This window comes from Anolis sagrei, chromosome 3 (assembly GCF_037176765.1).
Source record: "Anolis sagrei isolate rAnoSag1 chromosome 3, rAnoSag1.mat, whole genome shotgun sequence".
Taxonomy (NCBI): domain Eukaryota; kingdom Metazoa; phylum Chordata; class Lepidosauria; order Squamata; family Dactyloidae; genus Anolis; species Anolis sagrei.
The window spans coordinates 216,951,067-216,971,987 of NC_090023.1; the positions used below are offsets into that span (position 1 = coordinate 216,951,067).

Sequence of the window (20,921 nt, forward strand, 5' to 3'; positions counted from 1 at the left end):
GGTTCAAATCCAGGGAGTGTGGTGAGCTCCCATCTGTCAACTCCAGCTTCTCATGCGGGGACATGAGAGAAGCCTCTCACAGGATGGTAAAACATCCGGACATCTCCTAGGCAACATCCTTGCAGACGGCCAATTCTCTCACATCAGAAGTGACTTGTAGTTTCTCAAGTCACTCCTGACACACACACACACACAATAACCACCCCACTGAAAACCATACATAAAGCCTCCTAGGATACACAGTACATTCTTGTACATATGAATTGCCATGTTAAAACATTTGTTTTGGGTTCAAGGATACTGATCTGTTTACAATTATCCTAAAAAGATACTCCCATTTCTTCTTTTGCCTTTTCAGATTCTGTCAATAAAGACACTATAGATGTCTACCCATGAAGTCAAAACATTATTGCTTAGGCCTGAAGGTTATGGAGTTGCAGACTTTCCATTTTAATCCATCATTTAACTGACAAATAACTCTGTTAAGCAAACTGGGGCTCTCCAGGAAAGTTCCATACTTTTTAAAAAAAAGCTATTGCTGAATTGAATAGACTTCAGCAGCAAAATCTAGGAGACAGAATTTCTGATTCATTGGTATTGGTGGTATGCTGGGAGGTCTGTTCTTTGCTTTGATTTTGATACTTTGCATTATTATACTCAGTATATCATGATTTGCTGTTATGTAAGTTTGATGGTGAGAATACATTTTTTTAGAATTTAAAATCACCCATCTCATTAAATATTGATGTGCACTTGGTCTTAGGCTTCAGAACTGCCTCCAATCTAAAAAAGGAGAGGAATTTGGATCAAAATCCAAAGTGAAAATATGGTTGAAAAAGACTATATTGCAAAGGAGCATATGGGGTGCTGTAGAATGTATTTACAATGTATTTACTGCTTTCATGATAATGTAAGTTATCGTGATAATGTAAGTTATAGCCACAGTGGTCCACACTTTTGTTACATCCCAATAGACTACTGCAATACACTCTACGTGGGGTTGCCTTTGAAAACTGCTCGGAAGCTTTAGTTAGTCCAATGGATGGCAGCCAGTTTGCTTACCAGAGCAGGGTACAGGAAGCATACAACCCTGCTGTTACTCTAGTTCCACTGACTACCAGTCTGCTACCGAGCACAATTCAAGGTGCTGGCTTACGGTAAGTCTATAGAGCCCAAAATGGTTTTGGCCGTTTACCTGTCCAAATATATCTCCCTCCACAAGCCACCAATGACATTAAGATCATCCGGGGAGGCACTGCTTTCGGTCCCACCTTATTTGCAGGTGCAACTGGTGGGGACGAGAGAAGGGCCTTCTCTGTAGTGGCCCCTCAGCTGTGGAACGCCCTCCCCAATAACATTAGATCCACCCCCTCCCTCCTGGCCTTTCGTAAAAAACTCAAAAACTGGCTGTGGGATCAAGCATTTGAGCAGTAGACGTAGCAACTAGGAAGATATTGTTTTTAAGTGACCGCCAATGGGCTGACCTGGACCATGATTCTGAACTGGCAGATTGTTTTTAAATTGAATGTTCTTAATTGTTTAATTTCTGTTTTAATTTTAATATTTTAATTGTATATTTATTGGCATCTAATGATTGCCTGTTGTAAGCTGCCCTGTTGTAAGCTTACCTGGGGGTAAGGACGGGGTGTAAATGCTCTAAATAAATAAATAAGTTAAAATGGGCACTTTAATGTTTTCTACTTCATGCTACATGCATGAATTTATAAGAGCCTTAAATACTCCTGAACGGAAGGTGCTTTGATCCCTGAATATTCTGATACAAGTATGCTTGAGACATCTGTACTATGAGCTATTTCGTAAAGCATCTGGAAAGTGGTTAGGTAATAGTCAGTTCTTATGGATTACACAGTTCTGGGGAAATCAGAAAAGGAAAAAGAACTGTTCTTCCCAGAGAAAGAAAATCTGTTCCCAATGCAGTCATGCTTTCAAATAAGAAAAAATATATATTAAAGTATAACAACCATACCCGCCCACCCGCCCCAAACCAATCTCTCTCTGACAGGATTAGGTAACTATATGTTAAAATATTGTCTCCTGGCCTCTGCCTCAGAGGCAGCTAAACTGATATTGAAGGCAACTATAAATTAACCAGTACAAAATTCATTATGTTCTGAACCACAAATCTCATCTTAGTCCTTCTCATTAACACTAAACATATTCTGCCTCTAGAGTCTCAGCCAGCGTCAGGTGGAGCGAGTGGGTAAACACAGAAGAGGAATGAACAGAGATGAAAAGCTACAGCTGTCTGAAGCAGAGCTAAGCTCTCTGCTCAGAACAGGGGAGATCATATTATGCCACTAGACACAGTGAAGCTAGATTTGTTATACATAAATCTAATTCTTAGCAATGAGATCTTTCCCTTTTTCTGAGTGGCAAGGTAATTTCTGCTTCCCTTACATACTCCTCCTGGAGCACAATACTGCCTGAAGGAAATCTGGGGACAGGAAAAGAAGGAAAGGCAGTAAAAAAAGGTCATCAGTCTCCCAAAGTTTTATTTATGGTTAATAGCACCCTCTGGCCTCATGCAGTTTGTTAACAGCACAGCTGGTAAAGGTATGAGTGTTGCTCAGGAAAACAGATGTACTGCAACAAAAAATGAGACAGTAGACCTAAAGCTATCCTGTCTTACCTGACCTAAGGGAAGCATCTTTATCTGACACATTCGTCGTCCCAAGCATGCATCTCCAAGGGATATGCAAGCGCTGAGAGCAAATGCATAATTACTCACAGGTTTCCAGTTGAAAAATTACACTGCTAACTCAAGATGCTTTCAAATGCACCAGATAGACCCAAAGGGATAGCCAAAGTCATAAGATTATCAATCACTGTTACCCAAGAAATCTATTCTAATGCAAAATTTGCTTCAAAAGGAAGTTGAAAATAAACAATTGAACATTCTGTAGACTCCAAGGAAGAAAGAGAAAAGGCAAGTTTTAAAGCAGTCTTTCTCAGCTTAGGGGTCTGGACCCCTTGGGGGGGGGGTTGCAAGGGGGCTGTCAGAGGGGTAGCCAAAGACCATCAAAAACACAGTATTTTCTGTTGGTCATGGGGGTTCTGTGTGGGAAGTTTGGCCCAATTCTATAGTTGGTGGGGTTCAGAATGCTTTTTTATTGTAGGTGAACTATAAATCCCAGCAACTACAACTCCCAAATCACAAGGTCTATTTTCCCCAAACTCTACGAGTGTTCACATTTGGGCATATTGAGTATTCATGCCAAGTTTGGTCCAGATCCATCATTCTTTGAGTCCACTGTGCTCTCTGGATGTAGGTGAACTACAACTCCCAAACTCAAGGTCAATGCCCACCAAACCTTCCAGTATTTTCTGTTGGTGATGTGAGTTCTGTGTGCCAAGTTTGGTTGAATTCTATCATTGGTGGAGGTCAGAATGATCTTTGATTGTAGGTAACCCTATAAATCCAAGCAACTACAACTCCCAAATGACAAAATCAACCCACCCACCCCCCAACCCCACCAGTATTCAAATTTTGGTTTATTGGTGCCAAATTTGGTCTAGTGAATGAAAATACATCATGCATATCAGATATTTACATTATGATTAATAAGAGTAGCAAAATTACTGTTATGAAGTAGCAACTAAAATATTTTTATGGTTGGTGGTCACCACAACACGAGGAACTGTATTAAAGGGTCACAATATTAGGAAGGTTGAGAACCACTCTTTTAAAGTATTCAGGCCACTAAAGGAAAGCCCCACTTCCAGGCCTCCAAGTGAAGATGAGGTTAGAGATGATTTCCCTTGTACACTCAGAAGTGGGTGACCTTGTCTTCCAGTAAGAGGAACTATACATTCCGCCAAAAAAGCCTGGAAGAGAATGAAAATAACGAACTGTAGACTTTAACACTGAAAATCTTTGTAAATGCCTCATCTTCAAATGATTTGCAGGAATTAATCTTATAAATCCCTCACTTTCAAAACCAACCTTTCTTCATTTCATACAACAAGCCTGGGGGCGAATCTTTATCAGCCCAAGGGATACATTCTCCTCCTCAATTAACTTTCTGTAGGCTCCAAGACATTTATATGTAAGGTCAAATCTATATGTAGAGTCAAAGTGGATGACTCCTCCCACTCCTCCATCTTTTCCTTAAACATTAATACATAAAAAGCATATATCCACTCAAGCCCAAGCAGCAATTTGCACTGGAGAAATGCCACTAAACAGCTTAAGCAGGAAGTGGCCACCAATTTCAGGTGCTGGGACCAGGTCCAAATTAGAACTGGAGGTGGGGATAAGAGGAGCTTGATGCACTTTGTTCACCATAGTCTTCACCATAGGACATTTAATAGAATGCCAAGTTTGCAAACTTTGTGGGGTTTTTTTTTTTGGAGGGGGGTTGTTTTTTTCATTTTTAAATACAATACAACTGTTTGGTTCGCTCCTGATACGATAAATAAATAAATAACCATAGTCTCAATCTAGTTTGGGGGTCTCCATGACAACAATTCTCAGAAGAAGAAAAAACCCTTCCCACTACAGCAAAAAAAAAAAAATTCTTAATACAAACTGCAACAGCAAAGGTTCCAGTCTTGGCTGGAACCCTGGTGTGGGGAACAGAAGGCCTTTTAACTTCTCTCCCTCCTAAATCTCTAGCACCCAAAGCATCTACAATGTGCATCATGGGAAGGAAAAACAATTCTGCCTCAATGGAGATGTTTTTCTGAATGCAAATTTGTTTGTTTACAGCTTTTATAATCTCACCTAGAGCCAAAAAGGCCCCCCAGAGGCTTCCAATTTGTTATTTTGAAACTTCCTTGCTTCCTTTTGCAAATTGGGTCAGGGATAGAGGTGGGCGGGCGGAGAGTTAGCCCATCCTTGCTGTCTTTCCAGTGTAGACCAAGACATTCCCCTTCTTTGCCACAGGCATTATTTAACTGGAAAGCACAATGAAGCACATTCTTATACTGAACACAGCTGCTGCCACAGGAATGTTAAAGAGTAATAATAATTTATTACCCCTCCCAAAGAGAACACAAAAAAGTACACTGCACACAAAAGAGTGATCAGAGGCACACTCCACCTCCCCTTTTGATTGATCTCTACAGGAGCTCTATATACATCCGCTTACAGGTGTTTCGACAGCAGGGAGTGTGCAGTGTTCCTTCTAGGAAACAAAAGTTCTTCCACAATCTCCTGGTGCTAGAATTCATTACTAGGCATCGAAGATACTGATGCATTGGGAAGTTACATAAACTAGCAGTTCTTTTTGAAACCAAATCTGCCTGCATATTAATCTGCTAAACTAGTATAAGCAGTAAGGTGCATGTATGCCTGCTTTCCCAACACCTGCTTGTATCCTTTGAAAGTGATTCTGCAGCGTGGATAAGAAATTACATGGTATTCCCTTTCCCCTCATCCAAATTGGGCAGGGCATCAAATTCTATCAACGTCCTTTACTAAAATCCGTCGGTGGGCTGAGATGGTCACTCCAAGTTGATTCTCCAGATGCAGCGTCAACTTGGCTTTCCTAGCAATAGCACTGTATTTCTTTTATATATATATAAAGGAAAATAATGTGATGTAGTGTGTTTACCATTTTTTGTTTTTAAGAAGCTGGGAAAACAGAAAATTTGCACAAAGACAGAAGTATGATGGGACAACACAAGCAACATGTCCTGTAATCAACAGTTCCACCACTTGGTGGACAGAAGTGTTCAACTGAGTACTACAGATGTGAAGTACTTGATCCCCTCTCTCCCAAGCTCTCCTTTACTTAAAATGCTGTAACAATTGCTACGGCCAAAAAATTTGATCCCTAAAATTACTTATTTAATAAAACACTCAATGGGAACAAAGAGAAAATACTGTGTTATACAGCTCCTTCTTCTGTTCAGTCTTGGAGCTAGGTTTGGGCAGTTTGAAAGAGAAGATATTGACAATGTGACCCAGAGCAGCTGATCACTCCATCAGCACTGGGGTAGGAGTCCATGCACATCAAGCCAGTTGAAAATACCAAGGAATCTAATGCAGAAAATCTACCAGCCATCTGAAAGCAAGATAAAATGGCTCATGTTGACACACACCCAAGTTGTATGAGCAGTAGAAGCATAGGAACCCTTCCCTTATTGCTCCTTTGAAAATAAATGGCTACTACATAATATTCACCTTGTTCCTGGAGTCTTAAAATGGGGCAGTAGAAAGAGCAAGAAGGAATTGGCAGAGGTAGCCTCTTAGTTAAGGAACTCTAGAGATCAAGTATTTTAGACTGGGCACTGGGAAAATCCTCCAGAAGCAGTGCTGATAAGCACCATTCAGAACAAGAGGCACTAACACAGAAGGAAGGGTACAGCCCTCAGCTGTTCAATTTCAACACCAGCTGGAGAAAGAGCTAATAATACATAAGGACAACTAATTCAAAGCACCCAAGCCAAGCTGATGACTAGGGTCTTATTGTACATGTGTGCACATGGCAGGAGTTCATTAATCTGCCCCATTTTGTTAAAAGGGCTTGGCTCCTGCACCACGATTTCTCTTCAGGTCACTGCCCAGCAACAGACAGCTTCAAAAGTATTGGAAGGATGAGGCCTTTGAGCAACATTGTTCTGTTCTGATTTTGCTCATTTGGGGAGCAAACTCTTATCACTGCCCAAGAGTTACCAAAAACAAAAGTGAGGAAGAACAATAGCTCTTTCTCGCACCAACTCTCCAGTGCAGTCCACATTGTCAGTTCTCTAGTCCCAAGCATATGGGACAAGTTCAAATCTCTTCTTCCTTTTTCCTGGAAAAACACACACACACACGCTAGGATTAGGCCTTGCCACAACCAGGAGCTACGGTCAATGCTGGGGAAAGGGGTGCAATAACACCAGGGCTGGTCAGGAAGCAGGCAAGTGATTCCACTTCAGGAAATGGTTGAAAACTCTTTAAGCAAAGCCTCCTGGCTGATGGTGTTGAAAGCCAAATTGCGTCGTACATTGATGCTGATGGATCGAACCTGTGGGAAAAGAAAGAACAGTTGCTATAGGTCACATGGACTATAGGTGACACGTGTAGCGCTGAAGAAAAGCCTGCATAGGGCTGGTCTCAGGAATAAAGTATACAAACAACAGTTGTTTGGAGACTTAAAATCAAGTCAGGGGGTGCTGTGGTTTTAGCTATGAATAGGGTTTCAATTGGTTATAAGGCTTTTAACTGTTTATTTTTTAAATACTGTTAATATTTAGTTCTGTTTTAATGCTTGTCTTTTTTTAGGTTTAGCAGTTATTCATTGTATTGGTTTTACTGTAAGCTGCTTTGAGTCTCGGTTTAGAGAGAAAAAGTGGGGCATAAATAAAAACAACAACAATAAAAACAACAATAACCACCCAAGGATCCTACCAAATGTGTTCTCTTTCTAGTTATCTCTTCTACCTTGCCACTGCTGTTGAGCCACTACTCGTTTTCACCCAAATGTTTGTGTCTGAATTTGCCACCCTAAATTTTCCTTTGCATGAATTTGATGAATACCAAAAGGTTTTGTCTTGTTACAAAGGTTTTGAACAATCCAGAAAGTTCAAAGTTTTACTGTATAACAAACTGATGTAGATCACAGGGATTTGCTATCTAAAGCAGATTAAGGAAATGTTCACATTCAAGTACTGTCTTATATCACTCTGAAAAACACTTGGGTAGGTTGGAAGCAGTGCCAGAGACAGCCATATAATTTCCTTTGATTTAGCGGAGTATTCTTTGTTATGCAGCATTGTATTGGTATGGTATGAAGAAGGGGATGTAACTTTCCTGAATACAGAAGGGAAAATATTCTAATGACAGAATAGGGTTTTGTCATCAAAGTACCTCAACAGATCAACTTGATTCTTGTCCCTGCTTTGTTAATAGTCATGGGCCCGGTATTTGTCATCCGTTTATTTTGTGTTTTCTTTTTGTACCGTACATTCAATGGCACGAAACGGTGCATCCCTTCTGGTACAGAAACATCAGTGAAATGAAAGACAAGTGGGAATGGTAACAGTTTGGTCGCCTGTTTTTTGTCCCATTGGCGGCAATGGGCAGCCTTCCCATGCTTCTCTTTCCCTCAATTTTAGAGCTAGAGAGTCTCACCATTTCACTGATCCTCAGGCTCTCTCTAGCATAAATTTGAGTTGTTAGGGTTGGTGGGACAAATCCCTGTCTCTGGATCCAGATAGGCAAAATGCTGTCTGTCACTCATTGATGCTGTTTTTGCAGCCCTTGGCAATTCTTCAGGGCCAGAGCTTACAGCCAAGCACTGAGCAGAGCGCCTCTTACTACTACAGGCCCAAAGCACCTACAACTGCCAGGGCTTGCGGTCGAGCACCAAGTGCCTAGTAAGAGGCGCTCTGCATTCCACTTGATGCTCGGCTGCAAGCCCTGGCAGTCACAGGTGCTTTGGGCCTGCAGGCTACATACACATGCTTTCTTAAAGAGAGCCTGTTTCCAAATTCCTGTGTGTTGAAACGTACGCGCGGGGGGGGGGGGGGGGGCTTGCTACCCATTTAAAAAGGTAATGGAGCCTGAAGAAGAGCCAAGGGCTGCAAAAACAGCATCAATGAGCCACAGACTGCATTTTGCCTGTCCCATGCTGGCCAATGGGACAAAAAAATTTTGTTCATTCGGATGAAAAAATGAAACAGGTCATTCGGAAAGAACCTGATTTCAGAAGCAGTGCTCAAAAATGAAAACTGGGCCATACGAATGAAACAAACAGAAACAGATAGTGATTCTATACAAACGCACAAGACTATTTGTTAGTGAACTCAGGAGACACACTATACGTTTATTGTAGCTCAATAGGGGATTGGTTTGATTCAGCCTCATTAAGTCTCTAGAAAAAGGGATTACACTGGTTGCATTTATTTAATCACTGCATGAGGAATAATAATGATTTTTCTCCAATCTCTAGTTGACTTGGAAACTATCTACTTGGTTATATCTCATAAAAATGGAGCAAGGGAGACCACTGGTAAATATGTTAGCCATACTCAGTGATGCTGAGCCTAAATTACCAGATCTAAGGAGGATGATTTCCAGAAAAGATGCTTAATGACAGCAAATTAGAAAACACGAATCTTTAGTTTAATCAGGACAAATGAAAAGTTATTCAAATAGTAATCAAGAGAGCAAAGAAAGAACAGCATGTGAAGCTAAGGCAAAGCACAAAAAGAACCTAACTGATGAACAAAACAGAATCATGAATATGGTAACAGGGAAGAAAAATGTTTCACCTGCACAGGCTATTTCTGCACGATTGAACACAGGCCTCAGTATTCAGCTATTGCCCTCTTAAACACAAATTGGTTTAAGAAGAAAGTTTTCACACTATCCATGTTCGATTGCTCAAACACTTGCAGTACAGAATGGGGAGATACCTGACAATTACTGAAGGAAGTTTTAGCTTCAGGCTAATAAGAAGAAAACTGAAGGCAGCTGCTTGGTTCAGTTGGGACATGTGCAGTCTGTGTAGGCATTTGCAGAAAGGTTTGTCTTCTGTGAAAGTACAGCTAGTCCCCAAGTTATGAACAAGATAGGTTCTGTAGGTTCATTAAGTTGAATTTGTATGTAAGTCAGAACATGTATTTTGAATAGCACAGGAAAGTGTTTTGCCTTGCTTTTTGTACTCCTGTTCATAAGATTTCACTTTACTTTCTGTCCCTGTGAGAATTGGATTTTGAAAAAAAATTGGCTTGTTGTGGAAACAAGGGTTGGTGATAAAGCTTCAGCGGAGACACCTTTTCCCCCCAGGAGTGAATTTCCCTTTCTAGGGGTAGATTCCTTTCACTTCCTGCTGTCTCATCTGCGTTCTTAACTATGAGTCATTTGTAAGTAGGATGTTTGTAACTCGGGGACTGCCTGTATACTGATTCCTGTTCAATCAAAGGAACCAATGGAAACTTGCACTCAGTAAGCTTCCAAAAGGCTTAATTATCATGAGATGTCCCTTACTCTCATCATGGGCATGTAAAAAACGCCTTCAAAACATATAATTCTATAATCTTTGGGGAAATAATGCAAAAGGTTAAAGAAACCTCAGATAAGCATATACATATATATCTTACAGGGAGCAGTCAATCCCCCTGTTTAAGGACCTCCATTGGCTTCCATTTATCTTCCAGTCCCAATTCAAGGTACAGGTTCTTACCTATAAAGCTCTAAACGGTTTGGGACCCGCCTATCTTCGTGACCACATCTCTCTCCACGAGCCAGACCAATCTTTGCGATCTTTGGGAGAGGCCCTCCTTTCACCCTTGCCAGTCTCTCAGACTTGCCTTGTGGGTACAAGGGAGAGAGCCTTCTCCTCTGTGGCCCCTCACCTCTGGAACTCATTGCTCAGAGAGATTAGGAAAGCCCCTACTTTAGAAACCTTTAAAAAGAGTCTCAAGACCTGGCTTTGCCGTTGCGACTTCAGAGAGTAGTCAAACAACCTCTTTTGCTATTGCTCCCTCAGCGTTTTGTCCCAGGAGTTTCTCCCCCACTCCCAATTTGTACGTAGGTTTGTTTATCATCCCGTCTCTCCATGAATTTCTCCCTACAATTAATTTTACCTTTTATCGCACCTGAAGTTTTAAAAATCATTTTATGTACCTGCGGCCCGCTCTCTGTTATTATGTTTTTGGTTTTATGTTCTATGTGCATTGTTTATATGTTTTTTTTTATTGTTATATCATTTACTTTATTGTAATTTTGTATTTTTTGTATTGTATTTGTTGTTCGGGCTTGGCCCCATGTAAGCCGCTCCGAGTCCCCATTGGGGGAGATGGTGGTGGGGTATAAATAAAGTTTATTATTATTACATTGCTCTGGAAGCCAAACACTAATGCATGTGCTTTGATATTCCTACCAATTATGTGTTTGGTGGATACGAGGGCAGTTCAGAAGTCCTAAACTTTGTGTTGCCTATCTAAAAACTCACCAATTCTTTAAAGAAAGCAGCTTCTTTGTGTTGTTCAGAGTAGCGCTCATATTGGTCCAGTCCATCCTGTAACTTCAGGGTGAGTGTGTCATAGTTGGAGCGCACCACTTCCAAAACCTACATCACAAACACATAATGAAAAGAAGCATCAATATGCTGAACATAATGCAATCTGGAGACATTAAGGCTCCACTATCTCACTGGGAAATCCAGGGCTATTTTTCTAAAGCTACTAGAGAGATCTGATATTCCTAAAACAACCAGGAGAATGAAATAATCTTAATGGACTTAGTACCACAGGTATGTGCACACATGTATGTATGTATGTATGTATGTGTGTGTGTATATATATATATATATATATATATATATATATATATATATATATATGAAACAAGATTTGTTTACATCGAAACATCATAAAGCAAAGGAGTCCCCATCCCAGCCACCCCCAGTATTTTAGAGCACTTTGGATTTTGGATTTGACTAGATAAGCAATACTCAACCGGTATCCCTTCCCAAGAAGTGCAGAAATAACCAGTATATTTTGGTTGGAGTAGAAATGTTGTGTACCTCCAACTGTAGAATTCTATGTTCCGGGATTACTCTACTCTGCTGGTTAGAACTACTGGGACTTGCAATTCAGCATCCTCTGGAGGGCCACAAACATCCCAACCCTTCCTAGGTGTGGCTGTAAGTGCCTTAGCAAGGAACATGCCTCAGTGAACACCACTACTAAGCTATCTTGAAATTACATCTCCTGCATTTATTCAGATGTAAGTTCAAGACTATATAAACCACTCACAGAATGCCAATCCCCATTCCAGAATGCAGGAAGAAGCACCTTCTGTAAACTGTGGAACAAACTCATTGTGAGCATGAAAAATGTTCATTTGTTCTTATGGAAGACTCACAAACCCTGAGTGCTTGACACAGAACCCATAATTTAAAACATGAGTTGAGCACCTAAGAAAGACATATCTGTCTGAAAAGCCTTCACAATTTGGACAGCTTCTTGTTTTCTGCTGTGCCATTCTCTGATTAATTACACTATGTAACAAAATTTGAATAAAAATTGTTCCTGGAATGAAAGTGTCATTTCCTGTTTAATTGTGCGGTATTTACTTTGAAAGTAATTGTTATACTCCAGAAACTTCATTTTTGTGGCTGCCACAAACTGTTTTGAATTGGTTGAGACTCTTAAGAGATAGTCATTAAAAACAAAGGCTAAATGTGCTGCAGGATGTCCATCAAAAACAATGACATGTGTTTACAATTGTTGGGAACAAACAGTTTAATAAACTTTCCCCCATGTTTTCATGATAGAACCAATTCGAAAATGACATTTATAACCCAGGAACAAAAATCGTGTTACATAGGGTTGTTATCCAACAGCAGAGACATCTAGCTTTCCATCTTCTTGCTAGAAAACTCAGGAGGAGCTTTGCCAAGACAGGATTTTAGAACATGCTGCCTAGCACCTAGCAGATGCTCTCCACAGGTGCAATCCATGCACTACAGTAGAAAAAAGGGAGGTGCAGGGAAGGAAGGAATGTTGACACGTTGCAAGGTCACATCTGGATAGTTTGTCAGTTATCCTACTGCTGCTAGAGCATGCAGTCTGCAAACAGACTTCGTCCTTAATTTTGTTTGTCAGGTTTACTGGCAGCAAAGGGGAAAAAAATCCCCAGCAATAACAACGATCTACAAATTCAATTGGCCATTTTCTCGCACATGTGCTAAAGCTGTCATGGGAATAATAACTGTATAAATGCAGAGACCTCTGTTATAGAGCGTAGACCTTGAAGGAGGAATAATTCACTCCTGAATGCAACTAGTCACTTGGGACTGGGCATAATAGAATAACACCCCCCCCACACACACACACACACACCAGACAGTGAATTAAAGGGCTACACCACGGCCTCCATGAATCAGAATTCTGTCTTCTTGCCAGCTGGAAATATTCAAGTCACCTGCAATTAGCCACAGATAGGAAGCCAAGTGTGCTCAAAAAGGGAGGAAGAGGCTATGAGTAAAATAGCTAACAGAACAGGTTCTTCAAGGTGTTATGCGCAGTATTCTTACCACCTTGAAAAATGGAAAAAGTGCATGTGATCCAATTATGAAGCTAAATTAAAGAGACAGTGATTATGTGTCAATTTACACGTACACACAATGTCTCAACTTGTGTTATTATGGATATCATAGAGTTACATGCGAAATATCCCCATTTTTAAATAATTCTCCACTGCTCATCTGAAGTCCCTGACCCTGTATCTCTAGGGTTATATTTGTTCTTGAGAGGCACATCTTCCATGACAGTGTGCTCCTGCCACACAGGAAGCTCCGTTCCCTCTCCTCCAACAGCAGAGATAATGCCACTTCCACCAACTAGAAGGTGAGGTAGGAAAGGTGAGTGGGTGGGACTGTGAGCAACATAACACCTTACTCAGAACATAAAGAAAGAGCACATAATGATCTCTTTTAGATCAGTGCAGCTTTAATAATCACTCGCCTCTCACCTCACTATCTGAAAAACCAAAAAGAAAAAAGCCTCCATTTGTGAGCACAGATGGCAGACAAAAAGACCTGCTGAAGGTTTGGCAATAGAGAGTCCCAGCAGGAAAGTGAATAGCTGCAAAAGTTTAGGCCAAGATCTTAGTAGGGAGCATATCTTCAAAAGATCTGGGTTCCTCATTTTTACCTTTAGTTAAAGACCATGATTTATATCCCTTTCACCTTCCATGGCATTTACACTGTTGTTCCAAACCTCCACCCCTCCCCGACCCCCCATTATCAAATGCAGTTCAGAATTTCTGAAGCTGAAAGCTGAAAAGGCCACTTGCAGCACGAATAGGGCAAACTTCTTTGCGAAATTCCACGTTGTTATTCACACAGACACAGCTTGCTTTAGATTCCTTTTCAGGTTTGTTTTTCAAAATCATCAACTATTCTCCACCTCCTAATTCAGATCTCTAGCATATGAGTGACGGTAAGGTGAACTTCAGCCTGCCCCTCTCACCGTGCTCCGCGGGAAGAAGGGAAGGGAGGAAGAAAGGAGAAAAAGAAGAAAAGGAGAAAAAGAAGAAAAGGAGGAAAGAAAAAGGAGGAGGGAGGGAGAAAAAGAAGAACGGGAGGAAGAGAAAAAGAAGGAATGATAAGGAGGAAAAAAGAAGAAAAGAAGAAAGAGAGGGAGGAAGAAAGGGGGAAATAAATAGAGGTAGGAAAAAAGGAGAAGGAAGGATGAAGGGAGAAAAGGAAGAATGAGAGGTAGGTAGAAAGAGAGGGGGAAGGACTAAGAGTAAGAGAAAGAGAAGTAGGAAAAATCAGGGAAGGAATTCAAAAAGCAACTGTGAACCCACTGGGTGACTTTAGGCCAGTCACACTCTTTCAGACTCAGAGGAAGAAAAAGGCTAATTCCCTTCTGAATAAATTTTGACAAGAACACTTTGTGATAGGGTTGCCCTAATTCTGAAACAACTTGAAAGCACAAAACAACAACAATAATCCTAATTAGTCATTAATTATACTTTACTGTGAGATGCTAAAACGTATTTACAGCCCCAAGAGGCTTAGCCCATCAAATTTTGGCCCCTTACCCCTCACAAGTTGTGCACGCTTGACTTAAATGAAAAAATGTTTTTTAAAGTGTGACTTTGTAGGAAAAGAAAACAGTTCATGGCTTTATATTTGATGCTGTTAGGACATGTCTCCTGATAAATTAGTTATTACAACAGCAAGAGCTATTTTGAAAGAGTCTGATTACAATAAGTTGCACTCAAAATTGTGTCACTTTTATATTTTAGATGGCAGGGCTCACATCTATAGAAAATGGCACAAATTAAATCATGTCAAAAGCACTTTGGAAGGAAAGTGAGATTGTGAAAAGTGTCTTACAGGTCTCTAGGTTGTTCTCACATTTCATGTATGTATGTATGTATGTATGTATGTATGTATGTATGTGTAGATAGATAGATAGATAGATAGATAGATAGATATGCAAAATGCCATTTATTTACAATTGTTGGGAACAAGCAGGAAAACCCAGATTCAAAAGAGGTAGAGCCCAAGTCTGCCCACTAAATAACAACAACAACAACAACAACAACAACACTTTATTTGTATCCCACCACCATCACAGAGTCATATTGGAGGATCTAGAGAATCCTAGAGAGATCATTTTTAATTAAATCTGTGAATAATCAAATCTGCAAAAGTCAAAACGACAAATGTGGGTGAATGACTATACAGCCTTCTCTGTGGCTACTCTCTGTCCTGCCTTTACTAGACAGCAAGATTCTCCCTCTTTCATTATTTCAGCTGATAGGCATTCTGCAAAGGTGGAGTTGTTGAGATACTTTCAGAAGGAATGATTGTTTCCTCTCTTTTGGTTAGGCAATGTTAGAAAGACCTGCTCCTAATGGTAGAAGATTGCAATGAAGGCTACATATTTTTTTTATTAAGGGTCTATCACACCACTCCTTTATGCTGTGTTATTCCATCTGAAACCTAGCCAGTCTTCTGAGGTTAGCTGATGGTTGACACTCTCTCATATCCTAGCCGCATTTGTGCTTCAAGAGACTTATCCGTAGTTTTTTCCCATTGGCATTAATAGCAACATTACAGACTCCTGTAAGTTGGCCCTTGCTTTTGTATTAGTTTGGTTATTTTATGTAAAAGGATTGTAGCCATAAGAGTGCAATGGCAAAATGGTATGATGATAGGATGTGGCATAATGTTATAAGGCATAATAACAAAAACCTTGAAATAAATGAGAAAAGATCGGGCTTGAGAAGAGTTTAAATACAATAGAAAATGCAGCTCCTTGCTTGAGCATCAGAAGTGATCTGGACTTTCTCTGCCAGGCATTTCCTTGGGAATCCTTTGGGGCATGATAACCTTGTCGTTGTTGGTTATTCGTTCAGTTGCTTCCAACTCTTCGTTACCTCATGGACCAGCCCATGCCAGAGCTCCATGTTAGCCATCTCCACCCCCAGCTCCTTCAAGGTCAAGTCAATCACTTCAAGGATAACATCCATCCATCTTGCCCTTGGTCGGCCCCTCTTCTTTTTTCCTTCCGTTTTCCCCAGCATCATCATCTTCTCCAAGCTTTTCTGTCTAACCTGACCACAGTTATATTTCACCCATGAAAGAAAGTGTTATAAGATATCCATACCTGAACTACTTACTGAGTTGTTGAGGGAAAAAGGGGGTATTTAATGGATTATTTCCAGGGTGAATTCTGCCCACAACATTTACACAAGCCTGCAATGCAACAGTGCCTGGAAAGCACAGCATTGTGCAATAAGGCTGAAGCCCAAGCAGGACTAATGCATCGCTATGATAATATAACAGAATAGTGTGATAATGTCCATTTTTTAGAGTTCTGTAGTGCATAACTCTACAATCTTCTTAGTATTCATGCCAAGTTTGAGGAGCCCAGTCTAGTTTTAAAGATATGACAGTGATGGACACAGAAACACACACTTTTTATTACAAAAAGTTATACTATTATAACTTTTATAGTTATAATAGTTATACTATTATAACTATTATAACTAGTATAACTTTTTATTACAAAAAGTTATACTATGTTGGGATTATGACAGCAATCCCAACATAGACTGTTAATATAACAAGTAATTTGTAGCCACTAACAGGGAGATCAAGAATTTGCAAGAAAAGATGTTCACTGTCTTTCAGCATGATACCACTAAACGAAGCTTTACTCTTTGAACTGTCTTATAGACTTAGTGGCAGGTAAAAATAAATACCTCATAGCAAGGAAATAATTGTAGCTCTAGGGATTATGGAACTGCATATACAGAAAAAAAGAAACATGTTAGACTTCAGAAGCTGTCTTGGGAACAAGTGAGGTTGTGCAATTAGTTTGTCCCAATTTGGTTTTCCTCACATCTTCCACTTTCAACACACACACAGAAGGTCAAGCAAACCTACAGTTACCCTCCAGAATTTCTGAGGGACCTTGGTTTTCCCCTCATTGTATCTCCTGTGAGGTTATCTCTTAATGAGCTAGGAAGGAGATAGGCCAAAGTAGCAATTATTTCAATTTCTTCTCAAAGGGCAGCATGCACTGACTCCTGTAACAGCACGTTTCACAGCACAGGCTGGCTACCAAGGACCATCTTCTTGTATAAGTATTAGTTTGAGGTCCTTGGTAGCCAAGGATCTCAGAACACATAACCGATAGGAGATAGAACAGTGTCAAATGATGGACAGCGGTTCTCCTGAAGGCAGTATGAAATAATTGTGACAAAGAAAAATATTCTTAATCTAAAGAAGGAACTTGAAAAAGTTTGTTCCTTGAAAAAGAAAGGCTCCCAATGGATGTTGAAATATAAGACACAAATTAGACTCACCATGCTTACCTTAAAGCATATAGTTAAAAAGAAAAGGTCAGTCTTAAGCTATGTCTCCGCATAGTTATTTTAAATTTGTTCCTTCAGGTCAATAAAGCTAATAAAGCACAGCAAGTCACAAAACGCAGAAGTAGCTAGACACTTAACATGACAATTTACTACCCAAAAGGATGTCTCTAGAAGCATTTTGCTGCTAATAGAATTTCTTCTTGTAATTGAAAGACTTATCACTTTTAACTGGGGAGCAATGACTGCATCTTTACATAAAGCAACGGATAATTGACAGATTTTACAAGAGCATGCTCTAATTAATGTAGAAAAGGGTAAAAAATGTATTGTATTCTGCAGGCAACATTGTAAGGATTTGCTGATGCTGCTGGAATCTCTGCTGGAATGAATTCCCTGCATCAGCAAAGACAAATCAAAATAATTAGATTTACATAAAAACAAAACCCTCAGCACATTTTCGTAATTGTTTGTAGAGTTCTGTGCGGAACAGAATCAGGACATCCAGAATATTAATCTTAATAAATCCACCAGCTCATCCCATTTGTACCAGAATCAAAATTTCACACACAAGAATCAAAATAATCACATTTATGCATTTCAAAAATTGTGTGGCTTACTGCAGAAACACTGGGCTTCTTAATGTGCTAAAATTCTAGACAGAGTCTAGTAGGAAGAGAAAAGGTAAAGTTGGAAGAAATCTTTACAAATCTTAAAATTACAATTACATATCTTAGATAAGGATGGGGAACGATGCACATTCCCTAAATTTTACTCCTAACCACCAAAAGCAGTGATCAAATCAAAATTTGTGATATTGGCATCCCATAGCAAATAAATGATGTATTGTCGAAGGCTTTCATGGCCGGAATCACCGGGTTGTTGTAGGTTTTTTCGGGCTATATGGCCATGTTCTAGAGGCATTCTCTCCTGATGTTTCGCCTGCATCTATGGCAAGCATCCTCAGAGGTAGTAATTAGATGGCGTGGCAGTTGTTTGGTGTGGTTTGTTGGTGCCACAGCAAAACACCAGAGGGGAAACAATCAGGGATATCTAATCACCTCTCAACAAAAGATTGCCCCAGGTACTTCCAAGCCACACCAAACAACTGCCAGGCCATCAAATGCTAATCAAGGTGGTCAGTTGAAACATTCACACCTAACTCCAGCAGACAAGAGTTCTTTGTCCCACCCTGGTCATTCCACAGATATATAAACCTATTTTCCTAGTTCCAACAGACCTCACTACCTCTGAGGATGCTTGCCATAGATGCAGGCGAAATATCAGGAGAGAATGTCTCTAGAACATGGCCATATAGCACCCAAAAAAACTACAACAACCCACAAATACATAAGCTTTACGTAGATCTAGTTATCCCTTCCCCTCCTACCCCCAAACCCAGCAAGATGCAGCAAATGTATCCAACCAACCTTGTATTTTATGAGATGAATTAATCTGAAAATCCCTATGTTACTTTTGGTAAACTGAGGCTAGCTAAATATTGCAAATTGAAGCAACTTGTGATTGTGATGCATCAAGGCACAGCGTGAAAGAAAATCTGTTGTTTTTCCTTGGGCCTAGAGAAGTAGCCACTCAGCTTTCCCGGTTTTTTTTTTAACCTTAATTTGAGGATATGAATGCATCAATCTGAGGAAAGAAGGTCACAACAAAGGGACTTGGAACTGCATAGTGGCCTGTGCCCCCAAGCTCTTTGGTTAAGCATTATGAAAATGGACTGAGATAACTGCATTTAAGGTTTGAAAAGCCTTGGATATTGGACTACAACTCTCACCATCCAGTATTGGTTAGAGATGTTAGAAGAGTAATTGCAGAGACATTTGGGACGTCATACATTCCCCACCATGATTTTGCCTCACTTCATTAGACCATTCATCATGGATATCACATATGTTGACTCTGACTTGGAGAGCCTCAGTAAGTTTTCTGCAGGGATTTCTTCTTGTCTTTGTGTGTCTTTGTGTTCCAAATTGTGGCAACCCTATCATGGGGTTTTTTTTGGCAGGATTTGGGGGGGAGGTACTTGCCATGGTCTTCCTCTGAGGTGAGAGTACGTGACTTCTTCAGGGTCACCCACTGGGTTTATATGGTTGAACATATAAACCCAGAATTCTGGTTTTCCAGAATTTTAGTCCAATACTTAAACCCTGACTCCTTGCCCCTAGTCTACAGACATTCATATTAAAGACTAGCAGGCTGCAGCTGGAGCTGCTGCTAGGAGTACATTGAACATGGAGAGAGAAAAAGAAATGTTTGACTCCCCTTCTCCTCCAGCCTTTGAAAATATAAAATCTAGCGCTTACTCAGAGCTGTCACCTTCCTGAATGAGACATACAGGCTGTTTTATGAGCGAAGAACAAAGAGAAACTATTCAGTCTTTATAGTAACAAAGCTGTGGATAATTTTAGATGCTGTACTAGGTTTTAAAAAACCTAACAGAAGCCAAATCGGATAGTTTTATAAAGACACACATATGAATAGTTCTGAACACCTGAGGCTAGTGCACTAAATATGTTCATTCCCGAAATGTCAGATCTGGCCAGCTAAGATGACACGCACCTTAGTTACATCTCACTTGGAGGACTGTAATGCATTATATTTGGGATTGCCTTTAAAACATGTTCAGAAACTCCACATGGCTCAGAATTGCTGCATTCAGGATGTTCACCAGAGAATTGTTCTGTTTCCAGGCACAATTCAAAGTACTTTTGGTGGCATATAAAGCCCCGAACAGTTTAGGTTCAAGTTTACCCATATAAACCTCCCCAGGTTTTACCCCCTTTCTCCCAATTTCTCCAAAATCTGAGAGGAAGTGTTTTCAGTGACTGCAGAGTTCTGGAGTCCCCTTATCTCTTCCCTAGGAAACGTTTGCAAACAAGTAATGATCTTTTTATTCAGACAAAACTTTGGCCTGTTATTACCACTGGTATTAGCAAAGTCAATGACCTCATTCAGAATAAGAGAATGGATGATTGAAACAAGGATTGGTGAGAAAGCTTAGATACCTTTTCCCCCAGGAGTGAATTTCCCTTCATAGTGGTCAATTTCTCATCCTCATTTTTAACTATAAGTCATTATAAGTTGGATGTTTGTAACTTGAGGATTGCCTGTAATCAAGTCTATTGGTCACAGAAGTCTGGAGGGTGCAGTCAGTATTTAAGATTTTGGAAACCTAATGGTGGTCAAGAGAAAATTGGTCAACTCTAATAATTGATGAGATTCAGGAGGATAAGATTTGGAATCAGCCTTTCTCCTAGTTACTACACTCTTCAAACTTTTACCACCTTCGCCAATGAGAATGAATACCTCTCCCTTGCTTATCATCTTAAACCAGAAGTTTCAAACTCATTTCACTGAAGACCACATCAGCCTTATGGTTGCCTTCAGAGAGTCATTTGTAATCTTAAGACTGTAAAAATGTAACTATGTTGTCTTGGCACTGAAAGCCTCGCGGGCCACATAAAATGATGTGGTGGTTTGGATTCAGCCTTGCATTTGACACGTGGGTCTTAAATCCTCTTTCAAACAGAAGTCCTATCACTCATTATCTACCTACTTACATACAAGTAAAAGTCTTGAGCAAAACCTCCTTGCCCACATATTG

General features: G+C 40.1%; 1 protein-coding gene across 2 annotated transcripts in view; it reads right to left on the bottom strand.

The window, feature by feature from the left end:
- Nucleotides 1–4,974: 4,974 nt before the first annotated feature.
- ARMH3 (armadillo like helical domain containing 3) overlaps nt 4,975–20,921 on the bottom strand; it is a 158,906-nt gene continuing 142,959 nt past the window's right edge. For both annotated transcript variants that reach the window (XM_060768246.2, XM_060768249.2), the window contains exons 25-26: nt 10,911–11,027; nt 4,975–6,977 (exon numbers count right to left, since the gene is read on the bottom strand). In XM_060768246.2, coding sequence (XP_060624229.2) covers nt 6,885–6,977; nt 10,911–11,027 — 210 coding nt within the window. In that variant the 3' untranslated portion in view covers nt 4,975–6,884. The remainder of the gene's footprint in view (nt 6,978–10,910; nt 11,028–20,921) is intronic.